The 20983-nt window shown below is 34.4% G+C and overlaps 2 protein-coding genes across 2 annotated transcripts; both read left to right on the top strand.

The window, feature by feature from the left end:
- The first annotated feature begins 6102 nt into the window (after positions 1-6102).
- LOC111370659 (1-aminocyclopropane-1-carboxylate oxidase-like) lies at positions 6103-7510 on the top strand. Its single transcript, XM_022992479.1, has 4 exons — positions 6103-6207; positions 6304-6530; positions 6615-6948; positions 7061-7510. Exons 1-4 carry the CDS (start codon positions 6103-6105, stop codon positions 7346-7348), a joined length of 954 nt encoding a protein of 317 aa, XP_022848247.1. The 3' UTR covers positions 7349-7510.
- A 10656-nt stretch (positions 7511-18166) lies between these two features.
- Positions 18167-19908, top strand: LOC111370660 (1-aminocyclopropane-1-carboxylate oxidase-like). Its single transcript, XM_022992480.1, has 4 exons — positions 18167-18375; positions 18483-18703; positions 18783-19122; positions 19233-19908. The coding sequence occupies exons 1-4, from the start codon at positions 18271-18273 to the stop codon at positions 19509-19511; spliced, it is 945 nt and encodes a 314-aa protein (XP_022848248.1). The 5' UTR covers positions 18167-18270; the 3' UTR covers positions 19512-19908.
- Positions 19909-20983: the final 1075 nt, after the last annotated feature.

Genomic DNA, 20983 nt, shown 5'->3' with positions numbered 1-20983 from the left:
TACTCGACCCTAAAGTCACATTCGCCTTATCTCTATCCTCATCTTTCCTTTTATTATCATCTTAGGACAATCTCTTTCAACTATATCTAAATTTTACCACAGTTAAAATATATGTTATTTTTCACACTTACCTTAGACCTACATTTGCCACCAATGCCAAATAATGACCACAAGTAACGTATGAACATAATTCACATAGAATAGTTCAGTAAACTTTTCTAAGGCCACATGCAATTCTAATAATGTAGAAAAATTGACAGCAAATTAACAAAGAATTTAAGGCAAATAATTAACAAATAATTCTTAGGTCTAGCAACAGGCAATGGTTACCCCTTCATGGTAACCCCAAACTTAATGTCACCCACACAATGACCTCTGATGCAAAAAATAAATTACTCTACACATTTATTTCAACTGCAATAATAAAAAGCAAAGAATACGATACCGAGCGGACCACGTCTAAAGGTCCGTAAATATCAAGAGACGCGAATTCACCACTTCAAAACTATCACTCTTCATCCTAAAGTCAACAGCAACACGAAAACAGCACCCGACACCTGAACGTCCAAGGGCAAAATCATCCAACTTTCACTATATTGCTCCAAATTGAAATTTGAAAACACTGCAGGGTCCATCTTGTCATGGGGAAGATTCTGTTTGAAGACCGCTTCGCCGGAATCAGACGGACGGGCCCTCACGCACCATCGCCGTCTTTCCCATGCGTCGTGTCGGCCGACCACGCGCGGGCAACCTGTCACGCTTCCGACTTCTTCTCCGCCTGCACAGTCCACCGGTGGTGTCCGTTTCGTCAAACTCTTTTTGGTTTCACCAGAAAACGCCAAAACAGATCCGGCAAAAATTTGAAAAACTGATTTTCAGACCCGTTTCTGACCACTTCCAGCCCCTTTTTAGCCCCAAAAATCACAGATTTATCAATAACACAAGCTCTGATACCATTTGTAGCGGAAATCCCTCGATAAATCTTGATTTCGAGCTCAGAAAACAATCAAACGAACACCGGTTTACCTTGGCTCAACCCGAGACTTTCACCTTCACTTTGGACTGCTCTCTTTCTCTCTATCCCTACAAAGGAGAAGGGTGGTGGTGTTAGCAATCCACAAAGGTATGGGGAGGAAGAAGAACACTGATTGAATCTTACTCACAACCTCACATGGCTTCCCTCTCTCTCGGTTGCCTCTCTTCTCTCAACTCTCCTCTCCATTGCTACAACACACACACACCACCACAAAAATGGCCGGGAGATAAATACATATATATAGGTTAGTTTAGGTCACTCTAATTGGGCTTAGGGTTCACTAAGCGGGCTACCAATTAACCTAAACTAATGGGCCAATATTCAACTCCATATTAATCACTAAATGGTCCAACTAACCAAATAATCATCTAACCCAAACCCGAACCATCCAAAAGTGTAGTTCATCTCCGAGTCGAGCCAAGTCCATGGTGTCGATAAATAATCCAACAACTGTTTTAAATCATTGTCCGAATTATTGAGTATCAAAAAACCCAACACACTGCACCTACAAGGATCTCTTTTTCTTATGTTTAGCATTCCCATTTTGCTAAACCTAAGATAAACTGGAAAATAATCTAATTTAGTCTTTGTTGCCGACGTGATTCCCGCTTCTCTCTACACCAACCATTAATTACTTTTAATTTTTATATATTAGTTAACGCTTGCAATATTTTGGTAGAATTCCTTCCTTTTTCCGGTTAAAAAAAAAAAAAAACGCGATTTCCTTTCATCTGAATTAAGTTCGAATTTTTTGGGTGCCTGTTAATTTTTTGCTACCATATTATTGACTTTTATACCAGTCAACAGTCAAAAATTACTCCATAAACATCACGTGGTATAGTCCCGTTTAACTAGACTTGGCTAGAGATGAAGAAAATCATGATAATTTATTTTAGTAATTGTTATAACTTATTTGTACATTAAATAGAATGCAATATTTAATTTTTATTTTTATCCATGACTGCGTAATTAGTATTAATTTCCATTAGTTGATATTCAGTCTTTTCACGATATCAGAGCCTCTTTACGAAAAGAAAATTATGAAAGAGTCCAATCATGATTCACCACCAACTTCCTCTATTTAACAAGGCTTAACCAATTGCATTCTCTTATCTCCATCAGAATTTCAGCTTAAACTCACTTCTATTAAATCTCTTGGAAAATTCAATTCCATACACTTTTCGTACGAACTAATGGGGTTTATTAATGGAACTCTACCCTAACCGTTGCTACTCTTAACTTGAAATCCCAATATGATGTAATTTTTAATCAACGTCGAGACTATGCCGGATTAACTTGTACAAAATACAAACTTGAGCCTCGTTCCATTACGTGTCCTTTTGGGGATACTCGTTAACTCAAAGTGTGTTCAACATTTTTAAGATCTTGCCAATGATAAACTATAGGTATCTTGACACGTTGATTTTGTTGAATCCGTATTTTCATTTGCTTCAGACCACGTAACTTTGCCATATAAGATACTTAGCCATCACGCTTACATGCCAAAATCAAGGGTGAACCTACTTGAGGCCCAGTGGGGTTGGCTACCCCCACTCGATTTTCAAATCTTCAATTTTTCTCCAAGTTTTATTTTTTATTTTTTAGGCTTTCAGATTTTTTTCCCAAGGTTTTTTTTGTTTCAGCCCTAAGGTTTTTTTTGTTTCACCCCCATTGAACTTCCGTTCTGGATCCACCCCAGGCCAAAGCACAAGTTTACATGGTTAATTATTAAATAAGTTTGGAAAAATATTTAATTAACATTTTTTTTTTGAAGAGCACATTTTAACAAATGCCAAATTCTCCTATTCAAGAGCAGATTAGATCGTTTTTTTTCCTTCCGAATGTTGAAAAATTTAACCATAAAGCATTGGAATTTAGGAGATAGTGAGTGATGAAGAGAGATTGTGATATAATAAGACAAGGCATGTGATAACCATCCTTGGTCTCGATCAATGAATTAATTCTTGCATAAAAATTGGAATGTAAAATTATTTGGATGAACAAAAGGGAAATTAATTATGTGAGAAGTGTGGCCCATCCCATGTGAGAAGTGTGGTACATCCCATGTGAGGAGTGTAAACGCCCTTATGTACCCAAATTATGTATACCAAGACTTATCCAGAAAAAATGACTAGAGAATATTTTATTGGTGGATCAGAGACTGGCCTTTGAACACGTCAAATTTGACTAAGGAATGGCATTTTCTAAACTGGAGACTGCATTAGAAAGTGAAGAAGAAAGTTGAAATTACAAATTCGAGGAACCTAAAACTACTTCCAAATTATTCGACAACAAAATATGTCGCATTCTTGTTGAATAAGGGTTATATTCGACTCTATCATCACATTTAAAAAAAAAAAAAAATTGTTATCCTTCTCATTTTTTTCTCTTTGTTTTGAGCCAATAAAAAATAATACAATAAGTGGGGATGGCAACGAGGCAGATATGGGACGGGTCGACCATTTCTACCCCCGCCCCGTCGGATATTTTTGTTATTTTACTCCATACCCATACCATACCCAATTAAAGCAGAACGTGGTGGGGCGAGGCCCCTACCCCATTTATTTTTTATTTTATTTTTTGCTTTTACTTTGTTATGTCCTTAATTAGTAAATATTATTACTTTTTTACCTACTTTGTTGAAAAAAGTTTATGTTCTCTTTAAAAATGATGATAAATCTATTATTTTTGTTTGATAAAAATTTAAATTTGAAATTAACTTGAAATGGGGCGGGGACAATGTTTCCCATACCAACCCTATACTCGCTTCAGGGCAATGACCCTCTCCCCGTATCCTTCCCTTTTACCCGATTGGACAGGTAATCCTCGCCCTATTCGGGACGAGGCCTCATGGGTATTGGGTTGAACGAGTTTTTTTGCCATCTCTAAAAATAAGCTATAATAATGTTAATATTTGGTAATTAAGCAAAGTTAGAAAAAAAAATATAGATGAAGTAAAATAAAAATTTGGGTTCACAAGAACTTTTTACTTTGCGATTCTAACTATAGTCCTATGACCAAAAAGCTCATTCAAATTTTCATAATTCAGGAATAACCGTTGTGAGGTTTCTCCACAAAAAAACTGAAATGAAATAAAATAAAAATGATATTCAAGTTCTTTTATTTACTATGTTTTAGCCACAAAAATTCTAACTGTAGTCCTTTGAATTTTCCACAATCTCATTGTTAATATCTATGTACTATGTTATTCCAATTTGCCATTACTAGATACACATACATGAGGATATGTATGCTTCTTGATTACTACAAAATAAAAAGAGGAATTGTCATTTTCCCACTAGATTAATACCCACTTCCTATAAAGTTTTGGAATAATGGTGGGTGAACAAAACTTTTATTATTGAGATATTTAATATTCATTCTGTCTAGTAATTAAAATTAATCAAAAATAAGAAGCGATTACTAAGTATAACAATAAGAATTCAGTTTATTTTGTTCTTTAATTTTGTTCATGTTGTCTTAGCAAATAGAATAAATACGTGCTTGCTTTCGTTTGGAGGCAAGAACCCAATCTTGAAAAGAAGCAAAACACTACTTGTCAAACAATTAAGGTTTGATGAATGCTCATTTATAATGTGAGTAAATTCTAAATGGACATTAGATTAGATATTGATTTGGTCAAACATGCAAGGATTAAAGTTTGGTTTGGTTTGATGAAATTATTAATTCTAGTATTCACATTTAATAAGAGAAAAATATTGAACTCAAAATTCAAACATCTACTTTCTCATAAAATTGAGGCTACTGTAATTATAATCAAAAACAATATCTGAATTGATTGGTCAAAGTTAGTGGTTTAATCTAACTATTAAATTAAAAATTAAAGAGTCAATATGGGGAAATAATTTTTTAGCCGCCTATACGTCGACAGTGATATTAACGCAAAAAAAAAAAAAAACCCCTCGGCCTAGACAATTCTAAAACTAATAATTATTTAATTTTTAACAATAAACTTTTTATGTTCCAACAAATTTACCGCAATAAAAAATTGGCATTCAAGATGCATTCGCAACTTGAATAACTTTTAATACGACTTGATCATACGCTCTTCTTGCTTTTTTCTTTTTTTCCACTTTTTAGGTTCAAATCATGTAGTCTTCGACCAATATACTATTTATTTAGCTCTTATTTTGTATTCCCTACCTCGAGACAGGAAAAGTTCAATCGCGATTATTTGTTTTACATCTTTAACTTGACGTTGTCTCTCTTAGGTACTTATTATGTTTTTATTTTTTATTGTCAATAAAATGTGCCAGTTGCCACATCTATAGTTAGCTAAAAAAATAAAAAATAACAATGTATTACCTCCCCGAGCCAAAAAAAAAAAAAAAAAACCATTATTTCTGTAGATAACAAATCTTAATCACGGGTTTCATGATTTACTAATATGTTTAAACCATATGCATTTTTTTTATGGTGAATTAAAACATTAAAATAATAGGAACGGTTAAAACGGAAGAAAAAAGCAATTCCATAGATGACAAAATCAAACATAATTTCCTTAACCCTTTTACTTTTCTAAGTGAATTTTCAGTTTGAAACGTCAATTCTCTTCAACATTCTTTCCAAGTCAAGTATTGTGCAAATAGTTTTCTGCGCACAAATATTATTTAAAAAATCAAACACGTGTATTAAAAATAATAAAAAAAACTTAAGGAATTACTGTAGGTTCTGGCTAGGAAGTTAAAAGGCAGTTTCATCAAGCAGCCCTATGAACTACAAGCGTGCATGGGAAAAACTTGAGTTAGGTCCCATATCACAAATGGAGGTTTGGAAAGACCATGCTAATAATAAAGTTGGTATGGGCCCATGAAGATGTGATCACGAACGTGTTCCACCAGTCTTGTCAGGATAATCTTACTTATTGATTTGGATTCTTTGGGGTAATAAATTAATTATTCTTCTGCCATATATTTCTTGTACAGTACTGGTACCACATCCTGGAAACCACTATAAATTACCCTCGAGGTTCCCCCCTTAACACTGTGATTCATAGACTCAAAACAGCAAGAGAAGGATAAGAATAACTAGAGAGAGAGAGAAAGATGGCAAGTTTTCCAGTTATTAACATGGAGAAGCTCAATGGAGAAGAAAGGGCTGCAACAATGGAGAACATGAAAGATGCTTGTGAAAACTGGGGTTTCTTTGAGGTATAAATATATAATTAGTTCTGTTATTAATACATAAAACCAAAAGGATTTTTAAATTTGTACTAAAAATTAACGGTTGATGATCTTGTAATTAAGCTGGTGAATCATGGGATTTCTCCCGAATTCATGGACACTGTAGAGAGGCTGACAAAGGAGCACTACAGAAAATGCATGGAACAAAGATTTAAGGAAATGATGGCGAGTAAAGGACTTGAAGCTGTTCAATCTGATGTCAATGATTTAGACTGGGAAAGTACCTTCTTCCTCCGCCATCTCCCTGATTCAAACATAGCAGAAGTCCCTGATCTTGAAGATGAATACAGGTTAATTAATCAGTTTTCATGACTAACTTTTATATAATCTGGGATTTTTCTGATCTTAGTTGAATATTTTATGAATGCTAACAGGAAGACAATGAAGGAATTTGCTGCAAAACTAGAGAAATTGGCTGAGCATCTTCTTGATTTGCTTTGTGAAAATCTTGGACTAGAGAAAGGCTATCTGAAAAAGGCATTCTATGGCTCTAAAGGCCCTAACTTTGGAACCAAGGTCAGCAATTATCCCCCATGCCCCCAGCCGGATCTCATCAAAGGACTTCGAGCACACACTGATGCCGGTGGCATCATCCTACTTTTCCAGGATGACAAGGTAAGTGGCCTCCAGCTTCTTAAAGATGGTGAATGGGTTGATGTGCCACCTATGCGCCACTCCATTGTCATCAACCTTGGCGACCAACTCGAGGTATGCCCAACAGTAAAAGCTACTAAAACCCGTGTTTTTATATTCCGTTGTTTTCTTATTATTGTTCTCGTAATTGGGATTAAGGCTTAACTCCTTCGGACTTTGTGTAAAGGTGATTACAAATGGAAAGTACAAGAGTGTGATGCATAGAGTGATTGCACAAACAGATGGAAATAGAATGTCCCTTGCATCATTCTACAATCCTGGAAGTGATGCTGTGATCTATCCAGCATCGAAATTGACAGAGAGAGGAGAGAATAAAGAGTTGTACCCAAAATTCGTGTTTGAGGACTACATGAAACTCTATTCTGGCCTCAAATTCCAGGCTAAAGAACCAAGATTTGAAGCCATGAAGGCCATGGAAAACACCCCTAATTTGGGCCCAATTGCTATTGTTTAAGTAGTGATTAGCTTAAAAATTCTTGGTCGTTCATGTAAACTTATGAGCTAATAGCTAAAGCTAGTGAATCTGTTGAAAACTCTCTATCCTATCAGCCCAATATTTGTGTTGAATTTTACTATATTTTCGGTTCATCAATGAAATCGTCTTTGCGTTGAATTTTATTGTATTTACAGAGCAAGAAGCCATGAATGGCAATTGCTCCGTCAAATCAAACAGCTAGTTTTACGGTAAGAAAATAATGGAATCAAATCTTCGTTGGCGCTGAAATTCGTAGCTCTCTTCGCCAATTCACTCATTTTTAATTTTGGTACATTTATTTTGGAATAAAATGTTCACTTTACTTTTTGAACCATTTTTCCTCCCTTCTTACAGTTTGCTTGTTATCGGATTGGATGTCAATTTTTTGCCAATGGAAAGTTGAATTTTTGTTAATAGCGTTGTTTATGTTAAGATTGAAGTGGGATTGAGTTCTGTATTGATTGTGTCAACTTCAAAATTTGGTAGAATCAAGCTATCAACGTCTTAGGGTCACCATCCCGCTATCACCTAAATGTTGCATGTATGAACACCTTGTTATAGGCAAATATCGTCATTCAAGATAAAAGGTTTCGAGACCATTTACACTCAAGTGGTCAAGTCACTTGTCGAAATTATATAAAACCCTCGTTTGGTAGCAATTTTTTTACCGTTATTTCACTATTTCAACCGTCATTTTTTATTTTCTCACTCATAGGTGGGACCCACTTTTATTTCTAACGGTCAAAAAAAATCAATTCTTATAATTAATATTGAACGGGCCCAAAATAAAAAATTATGGAGTGTAGAGGAGATAAAGTGAAAAATGACTTGACTATAATATATCATGAATACATTTTTTCTTTATCTTTCATTTTTCAGAATTTGATCAAAGAATTTTTGAAGCTGCTTCCTCAAGCTCCTGGCTTGTAAATTAGTAGATGGATAGAGACAAAGAAGAAACAAAATCCAAAGAAAAAAAAGGGAGAATAATTTCGACCGTGGAAGAAGTTTGATTGGCTCATAAGTTATCATGGTGGAACACCCAACCGAGGAATAGCATTATTCTTATAAATGTATTTGGTACGTCAGATTAATTTCGATTGTCTTATAAACAAAATTTTAACTATTCAAAAGGGGGAAAAAATGAAAAAGAAAAAAAAGAGTATTTTTGTCTTATAAGGCTTGATAGAGCTCATGCGTAATGTGATTGGATTCTAAATGGACATTAGATTAGGTAAAGAAATGGTCAAGCATGTAAGCTTGGTTTGGATTCATAATATAAATGTAAATTAATACTAAACCAATATACTCATTAACATATTTTAACAAATATTTATATGTATACTTGTCAAAGTTTAGTGCACTGACAATTTATAAATTTTGTTTTGTACTTTTATTCGTTAATCATAATTGAAAAAAAATTAGTATAACGGAAAAAAACATGTTTTAGAAATTATGATAGTTAAAGAAAATTTTTTAATGTTTCAAAATGGAGAATTGCAACTCCGTTGACATTTTTTGTATTGAAAGCCAAAACACTAAGTCTTGGCATATGTCGCAAGACTTCTGAGGAAAAAAAAGAATGTCTAGAGTTTCATATTCCAGTGCGTTTGGGACCTTGATGTATGCTATGATGTGTACTCATACCGACATTTGCTATGTCGTTGGTCTGATCAGTAGATATCAATCTAATTCTGGAACTGTTGAAATGTGTAAATAAATCATAACAGAAAGATTGAGAGGTTCCAAGGATATTAGCTATGATAGAGATTGGTTTGAATTTAAATTAAAGTAGCTATTTTCATGGAATTAGTTATGTGAATTCTTGTATATAACCTACACATGTATTTTGTATAACTTAATGAAGTTGAGCATATTTCTCCTTCAATTACTTCAGAATATTCTGTAATCACTAGATTTTTCATGGCATCAAAGCATTGCCTGGGTATTTTCTCTGATTAGAAGCAACCAGTATTCACTCTTTGTTCATACATCATGAGCGGAGATAAATCAACAACCTCGAACTCCATTGGAGACACCTCCACTGGAAACACCTCAGACCCGTTTCATTTGCACTCTTTTGATCACCCAGGTGTGAGTCTTGTTCCAAACCATTGAATGGTGACAACTATGCTACCTGGGGTAGGTCAATGAGCATTGCTCTCAGTGCCAAAAACAAAACGGGATTCATAGATGGCTCCATCGAAAAGCCCTCTATAGATGATGAAAAATATGCAGCTTGGAAGAGATGCAATGACATGGTGTTATCGTGGATCCTAAATGCTATTGATCCATCATTGTCAGACAGTGTTATCTACACAGAGTTGGCTTCGAGTGTTTGGGAAGATCCGAAAGATCGTTTCTCTCAAAACAATGCTCCAAGAATCTTTTAGCTGAGAAGGGAGATTGCTTTTTTACACCAAGAAACCATGTCTATCACAGCCTACTACTCCAAGATGAAGGGCTTATGGGATGAGCTCTCATCCCATAATGATGTCCCAGTATGTACCTATTCTGCAAGCTCAAAACTTGTTGAACAAGATCAACTAAATAAAGTAATGCAGTTCTTAATGGGATTGAATGACACCTACTCAGCAATTCGTGGTCAAATATTGTTGATGCAACCATTACCTCTATTGGAAAGATTTATGCAATAGTTTTGCAAGAAGAAAAACAAAGAGATATCACTATTTCGAGGGAAGCAATGCTGGCAAGTGTAAGAAAATTAGGGAATTATACGCAGCAGAAAGGAAGATCAAAACATCATTGTTCACACTGTAATGGTGCTAATCACATGGTGGACAAGTGCTATCATTTACATGGATTCCTTACCAGCCACAAGTACAACAAACGGTTAGACAATGGAGAAGTAAAGAAGTCACAACCAAACGTGAATAATGTTCAGAAAGAGGTGCCCTTCTTCACACAAGAGCATTATCAACAGCTATTGAACTTGCTCAATATCAAAGGTAAAAGTGGCATGGATCAGCCTCAAGCAAATGCCATAGGTCAGTTTGTCCCATCTTGCTTGATTACTGGCTCTCAAAAAAATGAGTTGAAACAATGGATCATAGATACAGATGCTACCGATCACATTGCAGCCACCACTTCCATGTTTCAAACCATGTCGAAGCCAAAGTACCCATACGTTGGATTGCCAAATGGTCAAAAGGCCTAAGTTACAAAAGCTAGAACAATAATAATTGACTCCAAACTCAAAATTCCAGATATCTTACTTGTTCCAAGCTTTCACGTAAATCTTTTATCTGTAAGTAAGATGACGGAGGACTTGAATTGTTCATTTACCTTTTTCCCAAATTTCTGTATTTTGCAGGACCTGGAAACGAAGAAGATGATTGGTTTGGAGAGGCAGCATAATGCTCTATATTACCTCACATCAAAGCCACAAATAAACCAAGCCAGTCAGACGCCTTTTGCAAATAGCCTTTGGCATCAAAGACTTGGACACCCATCATCATCACCCCAGAAACATCTCATGGAATCTAGTTTAGGAGTTTCTTTTGCTTCCATTAAAGTTTGTGATATCTACCATCGTGCAAAACAAACCAGACTTTCTTTTGGCTTAAGTTCAATAAAAACACAATCTTGCTTTGAATTAATTCATTGTGATATATGGGGTGCTTTTAGAGTACCATCACTTACTGATGCTTACTATTTCCTGACAATTGTTGATGATTATTCAAGATACACATGGGTATATCTTATGCGTTTCAAGTCAGAGACTCAAGGTATACTCAAATCATTCTTTTATTTAGTTCATACCCAATTTAATGTGGAAGCTAAAAGAATTCGGTCAAATAATGGAAAAGAATTCACTTCAATGATTCATTTCTTTTGTAAAAAAAGAGTTTTATTTGAACATAGTTGCGCCATAACTCCACAACAAAATGGAGTGGCCGAACGCAAACATAGGCACATTTTAAACACTGCTAGAGCTCTAAGATTTCAAGCTGACTTACCTTTATATTTTTGGGGTGAATGTGTCCTTACAGCAATGTATCTTCTCAATAGAACACCCACACTTCTTCTTGCCAAAAGGACACCTTATGAGCTTCTCTACAAGCATATTCCTGACTACACTCACTTAAAAGTCTTTGGATGCCTTTGTTACGCCACTAATATCAATCCTGCACATAAATTTGATCCTAGAGCCAAAAAGTGTCTTTTCTTGGGTTATCCTCTAGGTCAAAAAGCATACAAGGTGATGGATTTAGAAAATAAGAAAGTGTTCACAAGTCGAGATGTCATTTTTCATGAAACACATTTTCCTTATAGCTCTACTACATCTACCACCAAGACCACTATGCCCGTTTTGCCAATTCCAGCAACAGACAAGTCAGATAACTCTTCATCGACTGGACCATCTACACTACCTACAACATGTGGTGATACACAAGAACCTTTTACCAACCCCACTTTACTCGAGACCCCACCATCACCAATCCAGCAAGCTATACCCAGATAGTTAACAAGAATTCGCCAGCCCTCTATATGGCTTAAAGACTTCCAATACCCTTATGTCAATATGCTACAGCGTCATTCTAATTCATCATCTTGCCAGGTCATAAGCAAGGTACGCGATATCCTCTTGCCAATTATATTTCATATGATAAATTGTCCTCTTCGCACCTTCAATTGGTTTCCTCCATTTCTAAAACATTGGAACCAAGTACATATGAACTAGCTGCAGGTGATCCAAGTTGGGAAGAGGCAATGAAGCAAGAAATTCAAGCACTGGAAAGCAACAATACTTGCTGGGAAAAAGGGTATTGGATGTAAGTGGGTATACAAAATAAAGTACAATTCTGATAGGAGCATTGAGATGTACAAAGCGCGTTTAGTAACAAAGGGATACACACAAGTTGAAGGTCTTGGCTACAATGACACGTTTGCTCCAGTTGCCAAACTTGTCACAGTATGTTGTCTACTTGCTATCGCTGTTGTGAAACAATGGTCACTTCATCAACTTGATGTCCAAAATGCATTTTTGCATAGGGACCTTTTTGAAGAAGTTTATATGAGGCCACCGTTTGGCTTTAGTCCACAGGGAAAGAACCAACCCCTATTTTGTCGACTAAATAAGTCTCTATATGGCTTAAACAAGCTTCCAGAAATTGGTATGCAAAATTTTCAAGTGCAATCTGTAAGGCAGGATACAAACAATCGAAGGCAGATTATTCTCTATTTACTAAGTCTGAAGGCCAATCGTTTACTGCTATTTTAATTTATGTGGATGACATGATAATAACTGGAAACAATAGTGAAGCAACCGAAGCACTAAAGCAGTTTCTCAACCAACAATTCAAGATCAAAGATTTGGGTAAGTTCAAGTATTTTTTGGGCATCGAAGTGGCAAAATCAAGTTCAGGAATATTCATTTCACAGAGAAAATATACACTGGACCTTCTTGATGAAGCATGGATGTTAGGAGCTGCACTAGTTACTACTCCAATGGAGCAAAATCTAAAATTAAGACCTTCACAAGGGGAGCCACTCAAAAATCCATTAGCATACATAAGATTGATTGGGAAGCTCATATACCTCACAATATCCAGACCTGATATTCAATACTCAGTTCATGGGTCAACCTAGAAAACCACATTATGAAGCAGCAATGAGAGTGCTTAGATATTTGAAAGGTTTACCTGGACAAGGATTACTATTTTCATTAGAAAGTGACTTTAAATTGACCGCGTATTGTGATGCTGACTGGGGTGGATGTCCAACTACAAGAAGATCAGTTACAGGATATTGCATTTACATTGGTAGCTCACTTATTTCTTGGAGAACAAATAAACAAACAACCGTTTCAAGATCTTCTGCTGAGGAAGAATATCGAGCCATGACAACAATAACATGTCAACTAACTTGGCTTAGATATCTGTTCAAGATCTCGGGATATTGATCAAAGCACCAACAAACTTGCATTGTGACAACAAGGCAGCTTTACACATAGCTGCAAATCCAATTTTCCACGAGAGAACTAAACACATTGAGATGGATTATCACGTGGTTCAAGACAAGATCAAACTTGGTCTATTAGCTACAAAATTTACTGCATCTTAGACACAGGTTGTTGACATATTTACTAAAGCTCTTGGAAGGGGTCCTTTTATTCACGCATGAACAAGTTGGGGACAATCAATATTCATGCTCCAACTTGAGGGAGAGTGTTAAAATGTGTAAATAAATCATAACAGAAAGATTGAGAGGTTCCAAGGATATTAGCTATGATAGAGATTAGTTTGAATTTAAATTAAAGTAGCTATTTTCATGGGATTAGCTATGCGAATTCTTGTATATAACCTACACACGTATTTTGTATAACTTAATGAAGTTGAGCATATTTCTCCTTCAGTTACTTCAGATTTTTCTGTAATTAGAGGATTTTTCAGGAAGAGAACATTGGAAAGCTGTTCAGATGATATTAAGATACTTGAAGGATATTGCTAGCTATTCTCTGTGCTATCAAGGAAGTGATTTGTGCTTAAAAGAATACATAGATGCTAATTGAGATGAAAACCTTGTTGATCGCAAATTAACGTCGCGATATGCATTCTTGCGTAATTTAATAATTGTGCCATGTCTTGGAGTAGCAAGAAACAGACATACGTTTCTTTGTACACAATGGAAGTAAAATTCATACCATGTGCTCCAGTAGTATAAGAAACTGTTTGGTTAAAGAGATTCTTTCGGCACCTGAGAGTCCTTAATGGTTACATGGGACCTATTTTGATTTATTGTGATAATCAGGTAGCTATTACATATGCAAAGGATCTCAAGTCTTACAGTAGAATCAAATACATTGATATAAAATATAATTTTGCAAGAGTCATCATAGGAAAGATAGAAGTAAGTTTGCAATATATTTTTACGCATCAAATGGTAGTTAATCCATTTACTAATTCTATCCCTATAGATGTATTTGTTAATCTTGTTAATTCTATGGGATTGTGTAGAATTTGAATTATATACTATGTAAACTTTTTATATGTCCGTTAATTAACAATATTTTTGAGTTCATATGTTAAGAGTAATATTTTGTTATGATGATTAGATTACTGTTTAATATGCACATATAAAGTATTTCAAACATGTTGTCATTAGTTTACTCACACGAACAATCGCCTCAAGCAAATTGGGATGTGATGAGATCAAACAGGGCAATCATACTGTGTACATGATACAGTCGCTTTGATGAGGTATCAAGATGATATTGCAACAAATAATCGAAATAGCTTTTGCTATCCATTAAACTAGTTTAAAATCTAGATCGAGTTCTCGATTGGGATTGTCTAGAGGAATAAATAATAACTTATGTTAAATATCTAGGAATATCAGAATTATGATATGTACGGTGTATTTAATTTATAAGATTAGATATATGCCTTAAGAAAGGAAGAAAACATCATAACACATATTTCATAACACGTGTGCATTAATGACCAATGAGAAATGAAAGAATCGATTACTGCTTCTTTATTGTGTGAGTCTCTGAGGCACACATAACCTTACTTATATACCCTTATGACTTTTGACTATTTCTCCAAATTTTAATTCGGTATTGTTATACTTTATCATGTTGCCAATAATTATGGATGATTCGATTTGATGCGACATGTTTACAAAAGCAAATGACTTGAAATGAAGGGATTCAAATAGGAAAGAATGACTATTTTATCTAACACTTCACCTTGTATTCATTGATCGGACAATTGTGTTAACTATTTGAGTTTTGTGACACCATACAATATAAATAAAAAATTTGAGCATTTTTTTGATTAATTAAGGGGTTAGAAATACTCAAAATATGCCTAGGGTATAAATAGAAACATATCTAGTAGAATTGTTATATATTCTTAACAAGTGTATGGCATTGTGTGAATTAACTCGTTGGTCACATGATCCATTTATTTGTATGATCTTGGATATATTGAGATAATATAATTAACATTATATTAAGATTAGGTCAAGTTCATCATATGTGAGTGGAATATGTTGAAAAAAAGGCTTGCCCATGTGGGTGGATCCGACCCGAATTGCGTGGGAGTCATCTAGAAGGAGAAGTTGAGGGAGTTGAGGTTTTGAATTTGAAACCATAACTCCCTACCACCTCTAACTTTCATAAAACACCCACTCACCACAAAATCAGGCACAAGACAATGCAATTTGAATTTTACAATAGAGAGAAAAAAGCATGAGGATGGTAGCTTGATTTTGGAAGTATAACATCTCAAATTGGGTTCTTCGGTTGTGAATATCAAACTTCTTTCTTGGTGATTGAGTTTCTAACCGATAAGCAGGTACAAAATGATGTGAAAAGCATGCAATCAAAAGGCAAGTGATTCAACATCATTTTGTGATTTCAAATAAGTTTTACTATTTGGAATTCGGTTATAAGCGTGCAAGCTTGATTTACATGTTGGAAGGTCATAACTTCTTCAATTCTATGTCAATATTAATGTTCTTTATACCATTGGGAAGTTCTCGAGAAAATCTATCCAACCGCGTTAATGGACAATATGAAACCTAACGTACAAGAAGTTATCATGTAATGAAATCTCGATTTTCTAAACTAGTGCTCGATTTTTCTCCCAAAATATAAATCCAAATGAAGCAAAATTTTCTAGATATGTTCAACATAATATCATGAATATATGGTATAAATTTCATGACTTTATATAGATTATATTAAAATTTTCCATTAATGATGTTGAAGCTTTTCGAAGAAAACAAAATTAGTGCATTTCGATATTCTAAAATGTTTTAAGCATTTTTTAAATAAAGAACACAATCTACTTAGGCTTTGATGCCAATGTAAATCAAGCTTGCATGCTTATAATAGAATTTCAAGTAGTAAAACTTACTTGAAATCACAAAACGAGGTTGAATCACTTGCCTTTTGATTGCTTGCTTTCTACACCGATTTCTTTTTTCTTGTACAACAAATTATTTCATTTTCCAATTCTTATTGAGATGTTGCTCAGTCTGATTCTCAAGATGCTTGGACTGAACCACTCGAAGTCCATCCCTAAACCGGAGCAATACTATTTTGTGCATGTTTTTGGCAAATCTAGGCTTGGACATGGTTCAAGTTCGGACGAATTTTCATTTTTTGCCCACCCCTAAGCAAATCTCAACTTCGACCAACATATTTTTTTTAATCTACACCCATTTATTGTTTTATTTACACATTCCGTAAGAAACACAGCTTTTATGCACTTAAATAAACGTATAGAGTATACTTACACATAACACACTATATTTTAAAAAAATTATACTTTACATATTATACTGTACATTATGTTAACAAAAAAATAACTTTGGCTACAAGACACTTACAAATTTACCATAAAAAATAGTTAAATAAACGAAAATATTCATAATCGAAAATAACACATCACACCCTTTATGTTGCAGTATGTAACACTTTACGTACCAACTTTTTAAATTTTTTTCTCCAAAAGTTCAATTACTATTCATTATCATCTAAAAATTTAGTTTTTTTTTTTTTTTCCATCCATCTCTACATAAATTAACATTCACTATTATTTTTTCCTCATTCATCTATCTCTACATAAATTAACATTTACTTTTAAATTAAGAATTAAAGAGTCAATTTGGAAAAATAATTTATTAGCTGCCTAACGTCGACAGTAATAAGAATGCAAAATTACACTTTTCTCTGGCTGAAACAATTCTAAAACTGACAATTATTGAAATTTTAACAATAATATTTATTATTATTTTTTTATGATTCAAGAAATTTTTTATTTTTTTTACAGCAACATAAAATTGGCATTCAAGATGCATTTGCAACTTAATAAATCTTAATCCGACTTGATCAGACAGCTTTATATCGCTATTTAAGTTCAAGTCATGTAGTCTTCTATAAATATACTATTTATTTAGCTTTGATATTGTATTCCCTGCCTCGAGACGGGAAAAAGTTCAGTCGATTATTCGTTTCACATCTTTAATTACAAGTTGTCTCTCTCTCAGGTATGTATTATTTTTTATTTTTATTTTCAATAAAACGTGCTAGTTGCTACATCTATAGTTGGTTAAAAAATCATAAATAATAATGTATTACCTCCCTAAAAAAAAAAAAAAACAAATAACACCAATATTTCTTTAGAAAACAATTCTTAATCATGGGTTTCATGATTTACTAGTCCTTGATTGATCTCCATTATTTTCAAAATACATCTTTCTCTTTCTTTTTTTAATCATACATTCTCTATCAATCTACGATTTCAAAATAAAATCTTAACAAACTATGATTAAGCCATAAGCATACGTAATGTTTATAGTGAATTAAAACTTTAAAATAATAGAAACGGCTAAAACGTAAGAAGCAAGCGAATAGCAATTCCAAAGATGACAAAATCAAATTGAAACGTCTATTCTTTCCAAATCAAGTATCATTCAAAGAGTTTTCTTTGCATAAATATTATTTAAAATATCAAACACGTGTATTGAAAATAATTTAAAAACCTTAAAGAATTACTATAGGTTCTAGGAGGAAAATGTTAAAAGGCAGTTTCATCAAGCAGCCCTACAAACTACAAGCGTGCATGGGAAAAAGTGGCGGCCAGCCTGAGTTAGGTCCCATATCGATGAAAAAGGCCAAAGATCATGATAATAATAAAGTTGTTATGGGTCCATGAAGATGTGATCACGTACGTGTTCCACGCCAGTCTTGTCTGGAAAATCTTGCTCATTGGATTTGGATTTTTTTTTGGGTAATAAATCTTCTGCTATTTCTCGATATCCTGGAAACCACAATATATTACCCTCCAGGTTTTCCTCTCAACACGGTGATTCATAAACTCAAAATAGCAAGACGGAGATAAGAATAACTAGAGAGAGAGAGAGAGATGGCATGGTTTCCAGTTATTAGTATGAAGAAGCTCAATGGAGAAGAAAGGGCTGCAACAATGGAGAAGATCAAAGATGCTTGTGAAAACTGGGGTTTCTTTGAGGTACAAATATAATTAGTTCCGTTACTTTGCAACTTAACATACATAGAACCGAAGTGATTCTTAAATTTGAACTAATAATTACTACGGTTGTTGATCTGGTAATTAAGCAGGTTAATCATGGGATTTCTCCCGAATTCATGGACAACGTAGAGAGGATGACAAAGGAACACCACAGAAAATGCATGGAACAAAGATTTAAGGAAATGGTGGCGAGTAAAGGACTTGAAGCTGTTCAATCTGAAATCAATGATTTAGACTGGGAAAGTACCTTCTTCCTCCGCCATCTTCCTGTTTCAAACATAGCAGAAGTCCCTGATCTTGAAGATGAATAGGGTTAATTACTCAGTTTTCATAAGCAAATTTTACATCTGGGATTCTTTGATCGTAGTTTAATATTTTATGAATGCTAACAGGAAGACTATGAAGGAATTTGCAGCACAACTAGAGAAATTGGCTGAGCATCTTCTTGATTTGCTTTGTGAAAATCCTGGACTAGAGAGAGGCTATCTGAAAAAGGTATTCTATGGCTCTAAAGGCCCTACCTTCGGAACCAAGGTCAGCAATTATCTCCCATGCCTCCAGCCGGATCTCATCAAAGGACTTCGAGCACACACCGACGCCGGTGGCATCGTCCTACTTTTCCAGGGTGGCAAGGTCAGTGGCCTCCAGCTTCTTAAAGACGGTGAACGGGTTGATGTCCCACCTAAGCACCACTCCATTGTCATCAACATTGGCGACCAACTCGAGGTATGCTCAACAGTAAAAGCTACTAAAACCCGTATTTTTTATTGCGTATCTGCTTATTATTGCTCATTTAATTGAGATTAAGGCTTAATTCCTTCCGACTTTGTGTGAAGGTGATTACAAATGGAAAGAATAAGAGTGTGATGCACAGAGTGATTGCGCCCACAGATGAAAATAGAATTTCCCTTGCATCATTCTACAATTCTGGAAGTGATGCTGTGATTTATCTAGCATCGGCATTGGTAGAGAGCGAAGAGAATAAAGATTTGTACTCAAAATTCGTGTTTTCGGACTACATGAAGCTCTATGCTGGTCTCAAATTCCAGGCTAAAGAACCAAGATTTGAAGCCGTGGAAAACACAAATAATTTGGGTCCAATTGCTATTGTTTAAGCTCCCGTTTGATCCCCATTAATTTTCATTCCATTATATTTCATTTTTCTCTTTTTTATTTTCAATCACACAATTTTTCATAAAATAATATTATATATAAATTGAAAAATTTCTTTATTTTTTCAACCACTCTTTTTCAAAAAGACGCTATTCCACCCATTCTCATTATTAAAAAATGGGGGCCAAATAAGTGCTAAGTAGTAATTGGATTAAAGTTCACTATTGAAAAGTCTTCATCTCCTCAGTCCAATCTTAATATAGTCCTCTTATATTTGGAAGGATTGTGAGCTTATAAAATTTTCTCTGCTGATCAAAGAATTTATATCTGTCCTGAATTCTACTGTATTTACTATTTACAGAGTAAGAAGCCAATCTTGAAGGGTAATTCAGTGATCAAGATCTTGAGTTTGCTCCCAAATGGTCAGCAGTTCGAGTCTCCTCAGAACTACTGAGTTGAGTACCTGGCTGTAAACTTTAGGTCCCGTGAGATTAGTCGAGGTGTGCATAAACTGGCTTGAATACCCATGATCATTAAAAAAAAGAAAAAAAAAGCCAAGGATAACAATGATTTGAACAATTGAACTACCTTTTTTTTGTTTTTGGAAAAATAATTGCTTCATTGATTGCTCTGTCAAATCAAATAGCTAGTTTTACCGAACCTAAGAGGAAATAATCGTACAGGTAGATCCTAGTTTACAACTAGACTTATCGAATTTGCACTTGGTACAATCTCGCATTATCTTTTACATTTTACACATTTAAATCAATCATCACAATCTTGCCACATTACCCCATTTATCAATCAACAAGGTGTCAAAATTAATATACAAATAGCTTAATTGAAAAGGAAAATAATCCTATCAAATTTTTGTTGGAGCTGAGATTCATGGCTCTATTCGCCTGCCCACTCATTTACTTTATGAATTTATACATTCGTTTTGCAATAAAATTCATTTTCTTTTCCTAGAGCCTGTTTGACAACCATTATTATAGGAAAAATAGTTTTGAATTGTGATTTTTTGGAGAATGTGTGGGTAAAAAGTAGAATTTTTTTTGATATATGTGTAAAATATTTTATTGCGTGAATGTGTCATTAAAAATAATTTTGTAGTAAATCATGAAATAAATTAACGTGTATCAAACATACACTTAATTTTTTTGCTTTTCACAGTTTGTTTGTTATCGACGTAGATGTCACTTTTTTGCAGTTAAATTCACCAATGATCATCCAACTTCATAGTTAGTGTCACATTGGCCACCCAATTTGATTTTGTTTCACCATGGCTACCCAACTGCATACTTATTGTAACATTAGCCACCTAATTTAATTTTGTTTCACTGTAACCACCCAACTTCATACTTAATTTCAGTGAATCCACTTGGTAATTTTACTTAGTATAATCAAATTTGGTGGCCAATGTGACATTAAGTATGAAGTTGAGTGAATTATCCAAGTGGTCACTGAACTTTGT

This window comes from Olea europaea, chromosome 21 (genome assembly GCF_002742605.1).
Source record: "Olea europaea var. sylvestris chromosome 21, O_europaea_v1, whole genome shotgun sequence".
Lineage (NCBI taxonomy): Eukaryota > Viridiplantae > Streptophyta > Magnoliopsida > Lamiales > Oleaceae > Olea > Olea europaea.
Note: the sequence above shows the minus strand (reverse complement) of the source record. Positions and strands in the feature narration are given on the sequence as shown.

Coding starts and splice junctions, on each gene's coding strand:
- LOC111370659 (XM_022992479.1), top strand. CDS start 6,103: ATGGCAAGTTTTCCAGTTATTAACATGGAGAAGCTCAATGGAGAAGAA. Junction 6,208..6,303: donor AAAACTGGGGTTTCTTTGAG/GTATAAATATAT, acceptor CTTGTAATTAAG/CTGGTGAATCATGGGATTTC. Junction 6,949..7,060: donor ACCTTGGCGACCAACTCGAG/GTATGCCCAACA, acceptor CTTTGTGTAAAG/GTGATTACAAATGGAAAGTA.
- LOC111370660 (XM_022992480.1), top strand. CDS start 18,271: ATGGCATGGTTTCCAGTTATTAGTATGAAGAAGCTCAATGGAGAAGAA. Junction 18,376..18,482: donor AAAACTGGGGTTTCTTTGAG/GTACAAATATAA, acceptor CTGGTAATTAAG/CAGGTTAATCATGGGATTTC. Junction 19,123..19,232: donor ACATTGGCGACCAACTCGAG/GTATGCTCAACA, acceptor CTTTGTGTGAAG/GTGATTACAAATGGAAAGAA.